General features: G+C 39.1%; 1 protein-coding gene across 1 annotated transcript; it reads right to left on the bottom strand.

The window, feature by feature from the left end:
• Nucleotides 1–12,662: 12,662 nt before the first annotated feature.
• On the bottom strand, nucleotides 12,663–14,881 carry LOC113308548 (protein GRAVITROPIC IN THE LIGHT 1-like). Its single transcript, XM_026557012.1, has 2 exons — nucleotides 13,761–14,881; nucleotides 12,663–13,613 (listed from the first exon to the last, which is right to left on the bottom strand). Exons 1-2 carry the CDS (start codon nucleotides 14,443–14,445, stop codon nucleotides 12,832–12,834), a joined length of 1,467 nt encoding a protein of 488 aa, XP_026412797.1. The 5' UTR covers nucleotides 14,446–14,881; the 3' UTR covers nucleotides 12,663–12,831.
• Nucleotides 14,882–15,179: the final 298 nt, after the last annotated feature.

Raw genomic sequence — 15,179 nt, 5'->3', positions numbered from 1 at the left:
AAGTGGATCCGTTTACACCATTATTTCTTTCCATCACTAACCATCCCGCTTCATGACACTTTCATGTAACGGGCGTATTGCACGTCGCACGCTGTAAACCGCCAGACCAATACCCTGATGAGTATCCCCTAGTTTGTGACATGTTTGATGTCTCGAGTGTTTTCGTGGAAAACATGTAGCACCTTTCTACGTGTGGCAAGACAAAATCAAGAGTCTTGCCGCAGGAAAATAGCATGTGATGCTATTAGGCTCGTCTTGGATGGTCGCCTAAAACTTTCCACAAGTCCGTCAGTTCGGTGGCAAACTTGGATGGCTGAGATTGCATCTCATGAGGAAGGGTAGCCGTTGATTATGGCTACCTTCTGTTGCCGCCTGGTAATGGCACAATGGCGTTTTTGGTGTATGTCAGTGGCACTGCGGCATGACTGGCATAGCTCGTGCATGCTAGTGGCACGGTGGTGTAAGTGGCGCCTGGCGTAGCCATGGTCACTAGATTTAAGCGGCTGGTCGCCTAAAACTTGTCACAAGTCTGTTAGTTCGGTGGCGAACTTGGATGGCTGAGATTGCATCTCATGAGGAAGGGTAGTCGTTGATTATGGCTACCTGCTGTTGGCGCCTGATAATGGTACAGTGGCGTCTTTAGCGCATGTTAGTGGTACTGCGGCATGGCTGGCATAGTTCGTGCATGCCAGTGGCACGGTGAATTGGCTGGCATAGTTTGTGCATGCCAGCGGCACGATGGTGCAAGTAACGCCTGGCGTAACCATGACCACTAAATTTTGGCACATTGGTGTTAGACTCAATTGTGGTGTGGAAACATCAGTTTCAGTGGCCACATCAATCCCAATGCCCTGTGGAACATTGTTTTGGCTCGGTTGGCGTAGCAACTTTGCCTAAATTAAGGTTTGGCATGCCGAAACCCTAATTAGCGCATAAGGCATGCGACATGTGACCGTGGATAGCTGAGATGATTGGCTCAAATTAAATATAAACCATTTAATTTGGCTAGCCAATTTGGATGGCTGAGATGATTCACATAAATTTGTGTTAACTCATGAAATTTCGTAATTAGAAAGTTCAGATGTGGGACCCTCACTAAAATCGTTGTAGAATTCTCGTACGAACTCGGATTTTGACGGTCCGCCCCTCCATTATGATCATAAAAGAATTTCTTATCTCTCCACTGGGGAATATTTAGGTTTTGAGCTCGTTTAGGAGGTGAAGACATCCTGACAGTGAAACTCGGGAAGAATTCAGGAGGGATTCTGTCAGTTTTCAGCCATGACCTAGCTCGCCTTTTATGTTGTATCTTTTAGCTCGTTACTCCGATTGATTTGAATTTTTAGTATGTTATGATAAACATCTATACGAAACTTTTGGCATGTAGCTGATACTAAAATTGTTTAACAAACGTTCCCAGTTGTTTGTACAATCTTTGGGAAGCCAATTTGGCATGGTTACCACTTGACGCAATTCCACCTCTTTTAATATTATGGAAGATTTAGAGCAACCTGTTTGGTCAATAAAAAGAGGGGGCCGGACAAGAACGAGTGTGGCTACACTTCTGGTGCACGTGGTAGGTTTAATGTGACCTGATTGGTCGATGGGGAATATGGCCGGCAAGTATGGGCCCAGCCATAACTCATGGGAGTGTGGCAGGTTTAAAGCGACTTGATTGGTCGAAAAAGGAGTAAGGGTCGGTTGGGTAGCATGGGCGTGGCCAAGTGGCGCCGTCTGGCCTATGGCATGGCCACGCTTCCTCTCATTGTTGCTCCTTCTCCGCGGCTCCTTTATTCTTTGCTTTCTGATTTTGGGTAGGACTTTGCACCTACTAATCCATGGCGGATTGTTGCTTACATGCATCAGTTAGGATAAATTTTATGTGAACATAATGCTCGATAAATACGCCAGTGGAGAGGTTGAACACTCATCACTTTACATGGCTCCGTTTCTTTGCAGAGTGACGGCACATTAAATGTGAGGTTTTATAATTTTACTCCTGAACTAAAAACCACCATCAACACACACAAACCATGTAAGATGTTACTCGGCGATTTTCACATGATCATCTTTTGACTTTCGTCAAGAATATAAGATGAACTTGGTTGAAGCGAAAGCTTACCAACACATATTTCGAGAAATATGTAAGCGAGTTAAACTCAGCTCGAAATCTCAAATGTGTATAATCGAAAACCATATAGTAATACGACTTTTGTCTCAATATAGGAGATAGAGTAGAAATAGACTTTCCAAGTGATAGATGAGTTTTAGTCTCCACATAGCTTTTGTTGATGGAGTTCCACAAGCTCTCCTTAGTAGTTTTTCGTCTTCAATTGATGAACGCTGTGAAGTCTAATGCTCAACTACACAATCTATCCTAGCCTGAGACATCACTATAAGTATACTAGAAATCAAGACTTGTAGTTTTGATCACTAACATTGACAAACAAGCTTGAGATAGCAACACTTGCGAGTTCGACCGAGCAGTACTCTAATATTTTAGTCTGGGTTAAAATTGAAAATCCGCTTATAGACAAGCTCTTAGTTAAAGTTGGAAGATACTCAGTCACAGAAATTTACTTCAACTACCTGAATATTTCATCCAAGTTCTGCTACCACTGTCTTCGTTTTGGTCACAAAGAAGATAGTTGTGTTATTATTCAAAATAGAATCTCATAGGATATTTATGACAGCTCAATTGATTCACCAGGGGATGACCTTCACTTTCTTAATGATTGACAAGTTGAAATTTGGAACCCAAAGGATAATGTGGATCACAAAGGAAGATATGAATCTGTTGATTCTTTTTTTGTTATCCCAAGTATTAGAGAAACCTACCAAACTTTCTTTGAAGCAAATTCCAACTTTGAAAGCTCTGAATCTGCTGAGACTAATGTAGATTTGGAATCTTCTCCTGTTTATAATGAGGAAATTCCATTGTTTAATGACTCGGTTTTGGGTAAAAGAACTTTCCCTTTTAGTATTCCTGAAAATTGCAACCCATTTCCATCATCTCCATTTGAAGCTGCTAATTTTCATCGTATTGAGTTAAGCCAGGTTAATGAGATGACGAGGGTTAATGAGTTTGAATCGATTCCCGGTACCGGTATTTTACAAGATATCCTCAAACCATAAAAACTAGAACCATTTCAAATTTTTCATTTAGTCTAGAGAAGACTATCTTTCTCTCCTTATGAGAATGCTAGGGATTGTTTTGACTCTCCTATTTGTGCATCCTTCTCATCTGCTTTTCCTGCTCAACTGGAATCCCCTATTACTCCCCTCAAATTCTTTTTTTTTGTACATGCTTTTCATATTTATATCCGAATTTTTTTAATTTTATCGGAGTCTGGAAACTCCATTTCAACCCTATCGGATGAAGGAAAGCACCTCAACATTGATCAATACGAATCTAGTTTTAAAGTACATCCAAATACAATTGAATCCTGCCATTTCTTTCATTTTATCTATCTCCCCCATCAATGCGACATGAAGACCTACAGGAACATATTAACGAGGAAGAGCAGGACCGTCAGATAGTACATACCCTCAAGAAACAGAGGCTATAAGAGTATTGCAGACAAAAATTTGGGCTGAAGAGAATGAGCTCAAGAATTTTAGTATTGAAGGAGATTGAAAAATCCTTTTCAATTATCTTCATGGAAAGACTTCAGACATTTCTCGGTGTGACGGACCAGAAAATTACGCCTTTGGCGCGTTTCACCGCAGGCCATAACTTCCCCGGTGCGCCATGATGAAGCTATGATCCGGGCCTTCAACTAGGAAAATGCACGTCCATTTGACCTTGCAAGCATGCTCGTAGAGCATGGTGCAGCTAAATTTGCTTCCACACCGTTCCAACTTACCCTTGTTATGCGAAGGGTTTATAAAGTAAGCAAAACTTTCTTAAAACGGCAAAACGGCTTTTTGAGGCCCTAAACGATGGAATTTGGCTAAATTCTAGTGACCATGTGGATCTATGGATCAACATGTCTTGATCTTTGGGCCGTTTCCCATCAAAATGGACTCCTCTTGAGCTAAATTATGACACTCGGGTTTTTAGCCTACCGAACGCCTTGATAGAAAGTATGAGCATCAGTGAATGGAATGCAACTTGCCTCATAAAGTTTGGCCACAATCATATCTTGCGTCGATCTACCGAGCCAGATGATATGAGAGGCCATGATGTCGCAATCATCTCACAATTAGATGATATGAGCGACAAAGTGCTGGACCGGCAATGCTGCAACTCATTGCAGCTACCTACGTACCCTTCCCTCCTCTAAAGGGATCAAGCACAGACCGTAGTTCATCCGCGAGGGGACAGAAGCTTAACCAACTCGTTTTCAAGGTCGTAGCCTAGCAAAAATGGTAATGGCTAGTCCGTATAGGCCGTTCCGTCAAGATGCACAATGATTATGCATCATCGGGTCCGCGACATGGCATAGTGATACCTAAGCACCAAATGTCCTCTTCGCAAGGCTACACAAATATAAATGAGCCTTATGCATCATTTATACTTTTCCGACTAAGATATGAAGCTTACTTGGTACATAGTCCGCATATGCACCTTCAACCAACTATCCTTCCCTATATATGTCTTAATGGAATTTCTACAAGTTAGAATTAGGGACCAAAATGACATGCCTGCTTCACTGTTCATCGCAATGATTGCGTGCAATGATTGCGCACAATGATTGCGCGTGATGATTGCGCAATACTCGTTCGGACTAATCCCACTGGCTGTTGTATAATGATTGTGCAACACTGGTTCTCGTTGTCGCACAATGATTGCGCGACATACTCTTTGGTGTGTTGCATAATGATCATGCAATATTCTCTCGACCGGGCCTCTCTGGTCTGATGCACAATGATTGTGCGGTATTGGCTCTAGGACAATAACTTTCGTAATGCGTAATGATTACGCTGCAAGCTCAAGGCCACCTACCCAACTGGCCTAATGCATCATGATGATGCGAGATTTGTCTCTTGGCCAAATGTCACTCATAATGCGCCATTTTGGCGCGGTATTGGCCTTAGGCCAATCTACCTCTCGCCAAGCAACAGAAGTTTTGAATGAAGCTTCATCTCAATCCATGGCGCATCTTTTAGCATGCGCCATGCAAAAAACACGGGGTGTTACACTCGGCGTAGTAAAGCTCATCTGGATGAATCCAATAGGATAGCAAATCTATGCACCAAGTTTTTGGGTTTTCATTTTGTTCCTAGACTAGGAAATATGGTTGTTGATACTCTAGCTAAATCTGCAAAAACTTTAAATTCAGTTTTTGATTGGGAGATTATCCCTCCAACCTGTATTCAGATGGCTCATATTGGGAGAGTTCATCAAAGCTCCATATAAGATGGCTCTACTTCCTTTGTAATACATACTCCTTTGGAGTTCTAAGTTTTAATGAAATGCCTCATTTACGGAGAAATAAAAAATAAAGGTTTGTTAAGATTTTTGGTCATTTATAATGCAAATTTCGGGGAACATTGTTAATAGGGGTATCAATTTAATTATGTTGGTTGTGTTGTTTGGGAAGTCTTGAAGGAAAGGTGCATAACTGTCTTTGAAGGAACCAAACCGAACCCAATAAATGTTATTAGGAAAGCTCAAAATCTGTTGAATATGGTAACAGTAGGAAACAATAGTACTAATATCTCCAAAACCGTTAGTGCAGTTGATAGAAATAGGAGATGGATACCTCCAGAACATCCCTTTGTTACGATAAGTTGTGATGCATCTTACAAATTATTATCTAAAGATTGTGGCATATGACTAATCTTACGGAATTTTGCAGGTGAACATCAACTCTCCAGGTGCATATTCATAAACTGATATTTAAATGTTGAAGAGGCGGAGTGCATGACGGCTTTGGAGGCAGTCTGTTGTGCTAGTAATCGCAATGCATTATTCTGGAAACAAACTCTTCAAATATAGCGACTGCAATTAATGGATCAAGCACTTGCATTAGTTGGAAAAAATTACCTACTATTAGAGATATTCAATTTTATCTTAGTAGTATTCGAATTCCGAAAGGTTCGACATGTAATAAGGGAATGTAATGGACCAACTGACACTCTGGATAAGCATTAAGCATTATAGCAAGTTTAAGATTTCTGATCTCTGGCAGGGGAATGTTCCCGTATTTCTATGTAATGAGTTTGAAGAGATGTTCCTCCTAACTTCATTTCTTAATTAATATAATTTCTTTTGCATCGAAGAAAAGAAAACTTAATTAATATATTTCTTTTGCATAAAAAAAGAAGAAGATTTGATTAGAATATGTCTAGATTTTGGCATAGCCCCGAACAAATTGTTACCTCCGTTAGCACAGCCATGTTATAATGAAAGTGTGACAAAATAGTTGAAGCCTACATAAACGAAGCGAGTCCAGGTCTTAAGCTAAGTCTTATGGGCTAGATTGGAGTGCTAGATTGGCCAAAAAGTGTTGCAAATTAAAAAATAAGTGTTGGAAAAAAGTTAACAGTGATAGTTGATAGTTCTCTCACCTAGCAAGTGCTCGCAGTCCAACTATCAGCGAGATTGAAATGCTAAATCATTCGGCGCTGAAAAAGTGGTCTAAACGTTGAACTGTTCGGCGTTTCACGAATATTCCCTGGAATCTCTGCCGAACCGTTCGGCGTTTACATAAACGATGTTCCATTCGGCGTCCAATTTCAACGTCGCATCATGCGGCGCTTGACTGTTTTTCCTCCAACGGCTATTTTTTTACAGAATTCCATTTTCTAAATTATGAGAATTTCCAAATGATTTTCCAGTTGTTCCAATGGTTGCTTGTTTCAAATTTGAGAATTTATCAAAGTAAAGGGAAATTTTTAATTACATTGCAAAACGGTTACAATGTTTTTTGAAGAAATTGAAAAAAATATTAAAATTAAAATAACTTAGAACATAAAAAGATATATTGAAATTGAAATTCTACAACTTAGAACACAAAAAAAATACATTGAAATTGAAATCCTACTTCTAAATAACTTAAAACATAAAAAAAAAGTACATTGAAATTGAAATCCTACTTCTAAATAACTTAAATTATTACTAATTTATCATTTTAATTTAGGGGATAAGTGGTAATACATGACGGGCTAAAATATCGTTCTTCCATAAGTGGTAATCCAAATAATTGCACCCATAAACTTCATAGCATAATGGTAGATAGTGGTGGCTCCCATTTGTGTGTAATCATCTAAGGAATCCAGTGCAATGCCTTTGGCAAAAATTTTCATGACGGCAACCATTTTCATATATGGAGAATGACCAGGAATACCGCAAGCATCCGTTTGTTGGCGAAAATCATGGTCAAATTCACAAACTTGCTCTAAAATTATCAAAAAAAGTGGACGAGGCAAAGCAAACCGACCTTTGAATTTCTTTGGACCATACGTACAATTGAAGTTGAAGTACTGATGCATCATACGAGCATCCACATCTACACGTTTTCTGTGCACCCTCTGACGTGTCTTGACTTCATTCGGGACGGGTTGACGTATTCCATGCCTCCTTTGTGTCTCCAAAAGTGTAGCCACTGTTACAACATTCGTCTCAATATCATCTTCATCATCCCGACGACTTTTCAAAATTCTTCTCAAAGCTCCCCGCATAATGTACCTAACACAACGAAAACATAATGTATAACACTCCATAAAAAAAATATCACTTTAAAATTATAACACTCCATAGAAACACGAATAACACTCCATAGAAATACAAATAACACTCCATAAAATCATAACACTCCATAGAAACACAAATAACACTCCATATGGTTTCATAAACACTACAACAAGTAATCTAATTCAGGTCAAGGAAATTATAGGATTGTTGTGGGGCGGACTGAGTATCATAAACAATATTAGGCTCGCTTTCCGTCAACAACGCAGTAAATTCATTTCCTCCTTGTTGATATTCTGATGTAGTATCTCCATCTTCGACCCTAAGAGTGTAAAATTCTTGACCTGTAGCCCATTCATATGAACCACCTAATGTGAGGTCTTGTGATGTATTAGCTCCATGTGGATTGTTTGGAGGCTGGGATTGGAAAGATGGTACTGAAGACGATGTGGATCTGCCGGATGAGGAACATGAAGTTGTAGCCCTTTTATATGATTCGTCCCGTGCGACTTGACGAGCTCAAAGCTGGAATGAAAATGAGTTTTCCATAAACCTAATGCAATCATCCTACAAGTATATAAATCAGAGAATTTTAATTAAGTATTCAAGAAACTTAAAATGAAAATGAGTACAAAATTTAAATGTACTTACCATTGTCAAATTCATATCTCGAAAGTTAAACGGACAAGGAACCCTTGGAACTGGTACTAGATGTTCTATGCCGGCTTCATCAGTAAATGGTAAACTCCAATCTATCTCCGGCAGTTGTGATGGGGGCTCATTCTCTGTGCCATAGGTATATGTCTGTGACATCATGTTAGGAGGAGGATGACTAGGAAACAAACTGCGAGGAATAGCTGAGCTACCAACTGCTATCTCACCGACATTCTGTGCATGGTATGAATCAGTGACATAAGCTCCAACACTCTTCTTGATCCACCAAGTGTTATATTGATTCTCAGTGACTGTATAATAGTCGTTGACCTCTATTACAATATCTCTGTCTTCAATTGCTTCCAAATTTGGAGGATTTTCTGGGACTAAAATCTCACCTGTAATCTGGCTTTGGAATCTCTCCCCCAAGTAACAACTAACTCTTGTGCCACTTTCAAAGTGAAAAAATAGAATTCTCTTTTTGGATACTTCTAGTGCATACTCATATTGGTCTCCCACAGCATACTGACTCTCTTCCCATGGTTGCCAAATACATGTTTCCTTTGTTCTAGTATCAATCTGTATTCTTGCGCTTTTCACTGAGTGTTTCATGGTATCCTTTTGGCCTCCTTTATGTCCTCTCTTCCTTGATACAATCCTTTCCTTCTTGAAGAGACTAATCTTTGGGAAAACATCAAAATGTCCTTGAGGTGACTGACAAAGGAAGGGTTGCATGTTGCGAAAGTAGTAATAGTACCAATACTCAAGTACCACAACCATGCCAACTAAATTCGTACCCTTGGTTGACCAATGGTCGAGATATTTATAGGTATTACCTAATGAAGCTAGACCCCAATCATACTCCCTAACTCTATCTAAATCAGCCAATAACAAAACCCAACGTTTATCTACTTTTCCAGTAGAATGCGCTAGAAGAAAATGACCAAAACACCACATAAAGAATGCTCGTGTCAATGTCATTGCACATTCAATATTATTCTGGCCTTCTCTACTTTCAATGTATTTTTTCAAGACAATTAAGGAAAATGTATTAGTCTTAGAGTCCCATGGACCATAAGTTTTGATATCCGAAAAATACAAATCATCCAAAGCAGGATATGTTAGATCACTACCCAACTGCGGTATAACTACTGGTCGTTTACTAGGGTCACCAGTGGGAATTCCCGTTAACATGTACCAATCTAAAGGAAGGAGGCCAATTTCAAACTCCCGAAAATGAAAGCTCCTAGTACTTTTCCACCATCTCTCAGCTATGGCTTCAACTAAGCCTCTATCCCCATTGGAAAAATCAAACTCAAAAACAGAGGAAAAGCCACAATTATCACAAAATCGTTGTGCTGCCGAATTATCTTGCACTACAATTTTATAATACTTTTCAACATCTTTCAAACTACCTCTAAAGCTCACACTGCGAGAGTCTTTCATAACATCTTGACATACATGTCTATCACAATTCTTTGACGAAACTATATCCAACAGGTCTAGCAATTCATCCACACTCGTACTACAATCAATAACAAAGATGAAAAAAAAAATCATTATCATTCATTTTCATCCATACAAACTAAATTATCACATTACCAATTCATCCATGCAAACTAAATCATCATTATCATTCATTTTAATCATACAAATTATCATTATCATTCATAATCATATAAATTTACCTACAAACAAACTAATCATACAAATTAATCATTTTTATCACAAAAAAAAATCATTTTTTGTTCATCACACATAATCAAATTAAATCCCCAAAAAATGAAAATCATCACAAATAATCAATTTAAATCATACACATATCATCTACATCATCTAAATACCAAGTATCAATCATCAATTTGAATGAAATCGTATCAAAAATCAAAAACCCTAAAAATTCAACCTAAAACTTAAATTTCTTACCTCGGATGATTTCGTGGATGGAATCACGCCAAACCACTTTCAATCGATCACAAATCCAATGAAGCACAAACCCACGGAAGGAATTTGTAAAACAACTTCTAGAACTCAAGATCTCTGAGAAACAATTTTGGGAGAGAAAATGAACATTTTTGAGAAGAATTGTAAACGGAGGAAAGGTCGAGTTTTCGCTGAATGTATCGAGTTTTCTCAACGCCGAACAGAGCGGCGCGTCAACTTAGCTGACTATGGTCAAACGTCGCTTGGTACGACTTTCCCCAAACGCTCCGCTGTTCGGCGTTTAACGTCAAATTGTTAGGCGTTTCGCTGCTAGATTGGCCATCCCATAAGGGTTAGGAGGTTGTCCTATCTGACATGGATGGCCAATCTAGCAGCTAAATATCTAGCCCATAGGACTAAGCCTTACGTTTTAAACCCTAAAACAAAACAAACATACTCATTCATTAGTTTAAGTATGAAGCTCTGCAGATCAAAAATAGGAGAGATGTGGGAGTTTTTCTTGAGGGATTGTTTGTTGTCCCTCTCCTATACATAGATCTGCATGATTTTAGAGATAAAATCAGAGCTGATGATTCAAAATTGGATAAATCAAACAACCCTCCTCTCCCTCTCTCTCAATCTCTGCTGCTGCTGCTTCTTCTTCTTCTTCTCATCAACAAAAAAAAAAAAAAAAACAACTGACGAGGCAGTGATGATAGACAAAGAAGCAACCCTATGGGTTGTCAGACAAAGGTTCAATCTAACTATTAAAAGTCTTGGCGACGCAACTTGGAAGGTCTTTTTGAATTGATTAATTGGGAGAGGGTTTCCTTCTCTCCGTTCTTCTTTTCAATTTTGGCAACCAGTCTGCAGCCAAGGCAGGAGAGGATATAGATAGATCCTTGCATGTCTGTCTAAAGGCGAATCTGAGCCTCCTTTTCTCAAATTTCCAACATTTTATTAATTTTTAGGGTTTCAATGTTTTCAATTTGATCTTTTTCAAAGTTTTTTCAATTGATTCTTTCAGTTATGCCTAATTTCAACATTTTCCCTAAACAATGTTTTTCAATTGATTTTCAGTTTTGCCTAATTTCAACATTTTATCGTTTGTTTGGGTTTCAATTGCTTCAATTGATTTTTTCAGTTATTCCCAGAACAGTGTTTTTCAATTCAAAATGATGGATAAATAGATCCTTACACACAGCAAGTGGAAGACATGGAAAGCCATCTTTAGGAAAACCAAATAGCACTGATGATGTCATGGGGATGACCACAAAATTTTGCTGCATAATAAGTGGCAAATGCCTTGGACCTATATCGCCTGAGTCGCCTGACCTCTTGAACTCTTAATTGGACCATAGTGTATAAGTTAATCCGCAACCTCCTGCAGTAATTTGAAATTTTGAATCCAGTTTCTCTAGCAGAATACGAGTCCCATTAGTTCAACATATTTGGCTCTTGCTTGTGCTTCCTCAGATGGAAGAGCTGCACAGTAGATGGCCTTTACTGAGGAGTTTCTATGGAGAAAACCTACATCATTTATTTAAAGCCTACTGCCATAAACAGATTTCATAATTACAGATTTGATAAACAGCTGTTGTTGTAACTCACATGGATGAAGGTGGATATTTGTCCACTCTTATGTACGCGAGTTGGCAAGTAGATCAGGGTGGATAAAAATCTGCAAAGCAGACAACAAGACTTCGAGCTCAACTAATTTATTCAAGCTTGGCTCCATTCATTTAACAAAATCTTCTGAAAGATGGACAAGTGGTACCTTGTTAGAGAACAAGTAACTTGGCACGACAAAGAAGAAAGAAATCCAGAAAGAAGGTTAGATACAACAGGGAATTTACAGTTTGACAGATTCGATCAACGGAATAGAGGAACAATGTCAGGTCGATCATTTGGCCGTATAGACTCGACCAAGGATGATGCGATAAAGTCTTAGCGCACAGCAGCATATGTGAGGGACGCCTGTAAAAAAGTCAAAGGGCAAGCAGCATTGTGCGAAACATGGTTCAAATATTAACGCGCAGTTTACAAATTAATATGCTCATGTGAAGGATTTTTGGCAGGGTTTTTGAGGCTTCAAATTGCTTGGCCACAACAAAATTAGTGAGGTTTTGTTGAAGAGGGAAAGCCTCCCATTCCGAATTCTTTTGGGAGCATGAGTCTCGTTTTCATATACTTGCCCTGGAGTTCGTAAATGCTCTTCAAAACTTCCCCACCTTTCACAGGTAAGGGACTAGGACACAAAACTACATTGCTGCAAAATTTAGCAAGTATTGAAATTTGAGCTGTATTAGCATTATGATCTTTACCATTGTCGACATGAGTGACATGGTCCCAATTATCATTCGATTATCATTCAAGTGTTCAACTGTCACGTATAAATACGATATAGACATGAAAACGTACACACTGCTTACCTTGATTTCCATAGTTTACCAAATATTAGTCTTACTATAGGAAATTCTAATCAATGCAAATCCATGAAATGGAGAAAAGATTTACACTACAACGGCATTCATTTCATCTCTAGCAGCACCAAGTAAATGCACAAGCATGATGTCTAAAGTACAGTGAAACATGCATCGCAAGGACAATTTGGATCATGTTCTAGAAACAAGATAAACCCTAGCTTTGATTACAGAACCATTACCAAGTTTAAACCCTGGACTGACTGGAAACCCAACAGTCAGACCTACAGGCATTCTTCTACTAGAAAATCTAACAACACTCTCCATATATTCTTTCCGAAACTCGGCTCCTTTTGAGGCTTGGAAATGGCACGGTGGAGGATCAAGTGAAAATGCAAGTAAATGAAGTAACCAAACAGATTTAGCTAATTTCAAGAAGTCGCCGTAAAACTGACTCCTCGGATGATTTCCAGCCGAAACCAATTCATGATGTTCCAAATTTCCGAACAACGATTCTTCCATTTTCGGATGAACAATGGAAAGAAATTTCTTAGTGCAAAACTTACCAAATGTACAAGTTGGTAATATACCCAACAGTTCTGTTGGTTCCATGGACTTCATATCTTGAAACTGAGTAAAACAATCTTTTCGGAATTGGTCTGGATTCAACAAAGACGACAAGCTTCCGTCAATGTAAAACGTTTCGTGATCAAACCCATGAAACATCTTCTGGCTAATATATGATTCTAACGCGTATTTTGCGTGTTGAGGACCATTTACTGAGGCCATGTTGTTGCCTTTGTCAATGGTGGTGGTAGTAGGACTAGCAGATTCAATTGATCTTACAGCTGCATCCATATCCCATCCAGCTGAACGCATGAGTGACAGAAGCAGTGTTGTAAAGGATTTCGAAGCTTCTTTCATTTGACTCGTCGTTGATTCAAATTGCTCTGCCCCCGGTGCAACCCCTGCAACTGCAATCACAAAACAAAATCACATTAGGCACAAGAAACATGCTAATTATTGACAATTTCACCCTCCCATTGTCACCATTTCGTCTGCCCAGCACCATCCGGATTGAAATTAGGAAACATCCAAAAGAAATTGAGATAGATACTTACCATGACCAAGACTGCAATTGCTAACTCTCCTCCTAGAATGAAACTTTCCTCTCTTCCCGTTACTGCCATTAGTACTGTTAATTGTAGTAATGGCATTTTGAAGTTTTTGTTCCAGATTCCCAATTTCAATATCTTTGGCTTTAACTTGTTTCTTCAATTCATCCATGGCTGCTTCATAAGGAGCAACAACTTCTCTTAAAGGTACAAATCCTCTTCTTCCACTTCCAGTTTCTTGTTCTCCTCCTCCATTGCTTCTATTTCTTCTTCTAAATCTTTCTTTCAACATCCCAAGTTTTCTAAGCTCAGATACAACTGCTATATCAGCTACACTCATTTTCTCCTGATCCCATGGAGAATGTGCTTGTTGTAATTTAACATAAGCTTTCTTCATGACTGAAATCGACTCAAATACTTCACCCATTAGTTCTTCAATTTCTCTGCTTTCTTTCTCCAACCCATTTTTCTTCTTCTTCTGTTTCTCATTTCCCAAAACCCCATTTTCTTTTTCATCTTCTTCGTTTTCACTTTGTATTTCTTCGTATTCTGTTGGATTAGATGATGAGTTCTGTGAGGATCCAACACTCTGATGATGATAATGGTGAGTATCGGTAAGTGGGTCCTGTAAACAAGATGTTGCAACCCTGTGAATCAGATCGGATATACTTGAAACTCTATTCATTGACATTCTTTGAAGTTCTTGATCTTCCTAGCCTTGAAGTATCAAAAAGAGAAAAAAAATATGATTTCAGAGAGAGGGTAGGGAAAAGAAATAGTGGAAGATAATTTAATGTTGCAGATATGGTGGTGGTGGTGGTGGGGAGTGGTGGTGGTAGGGAGTGGGGAAACTTCTAACTTTGGCCAGAAGTGGCTAGCTATCTTGTGCAGAGAGAGTGTGAGACTAAGATGGGTTGGGGTGAATTTAATATGTTAGGGTTTTTGAAGTTCTCCTGAGTGGGATTTTTTTCTTCAGAACTACTAGCGGACTGAGTTGAATAGCATTACCTACCCACCATGATCAAGCTGAACTATGGGGGCCAAGTCTACTTTGGACTTTGGACAAGAGTAAAGGGGCATGTACCGGATTTAAGGATTTGACGATCGCCAAAAACTTGATGACTAGAAGTGAAAATTTAGCTTTCAAATTAGTACTCTGGTTAACTTCCTGGGAAAAACTTGCACAAATGCAACCCTTTGTCACGAATGAGTAATGACTACATCTGAGTCAAACTATAGCCATGGGGATCCGAGAGAGACCGGAAACATCAGCTCTTTTCTTGGGTCTAACTCCCCACGTGACCTTTGTTCCATCCCAATCTTATGTCACCGAACCATTAAGCCAACCCTATCCATTTTGAGCGAAGGTCAAGAAAACTTCAGTGAGTTAACTCAGCCCTCAAAACGGTAGTTATGTGCGAGTTA

This window comes from Papaver somniferum, chromosome 9 (genome assembly GCF_003573695.1).
Source record: "Papaver somniferum cultivar HN1 chromosome 9, ASM357369v1, whole genome shotgun sequence".
Classification (NCBI taxonomy): domain Eukaryota; kingdom Viridiplantae; phylum Streptophyta; class Magnoliopsida; order Ranunculales; family Papaveraceae; genus Papaver; species Papaver somniferum.
This window is presented reverse-complemented; position numbering and strand designations above follow the sequence as displayed.

Coding starts and splice junctions, on each gene's coding strand:
- LOC113308548 (XM_026557012.1), bottom strand. CDS start 14,445: ATGTCAATGAATAGAGTTTCAAGTATATCCGATCTGATTCACAGGGTT. Junction 13,614..13,760: donor CAATTGCAGTCTTGGTCATG/GTAAGTATCTAT, acceptor TTGTGATTGCAG/TTGCAGGGGTTGCACCGGGG.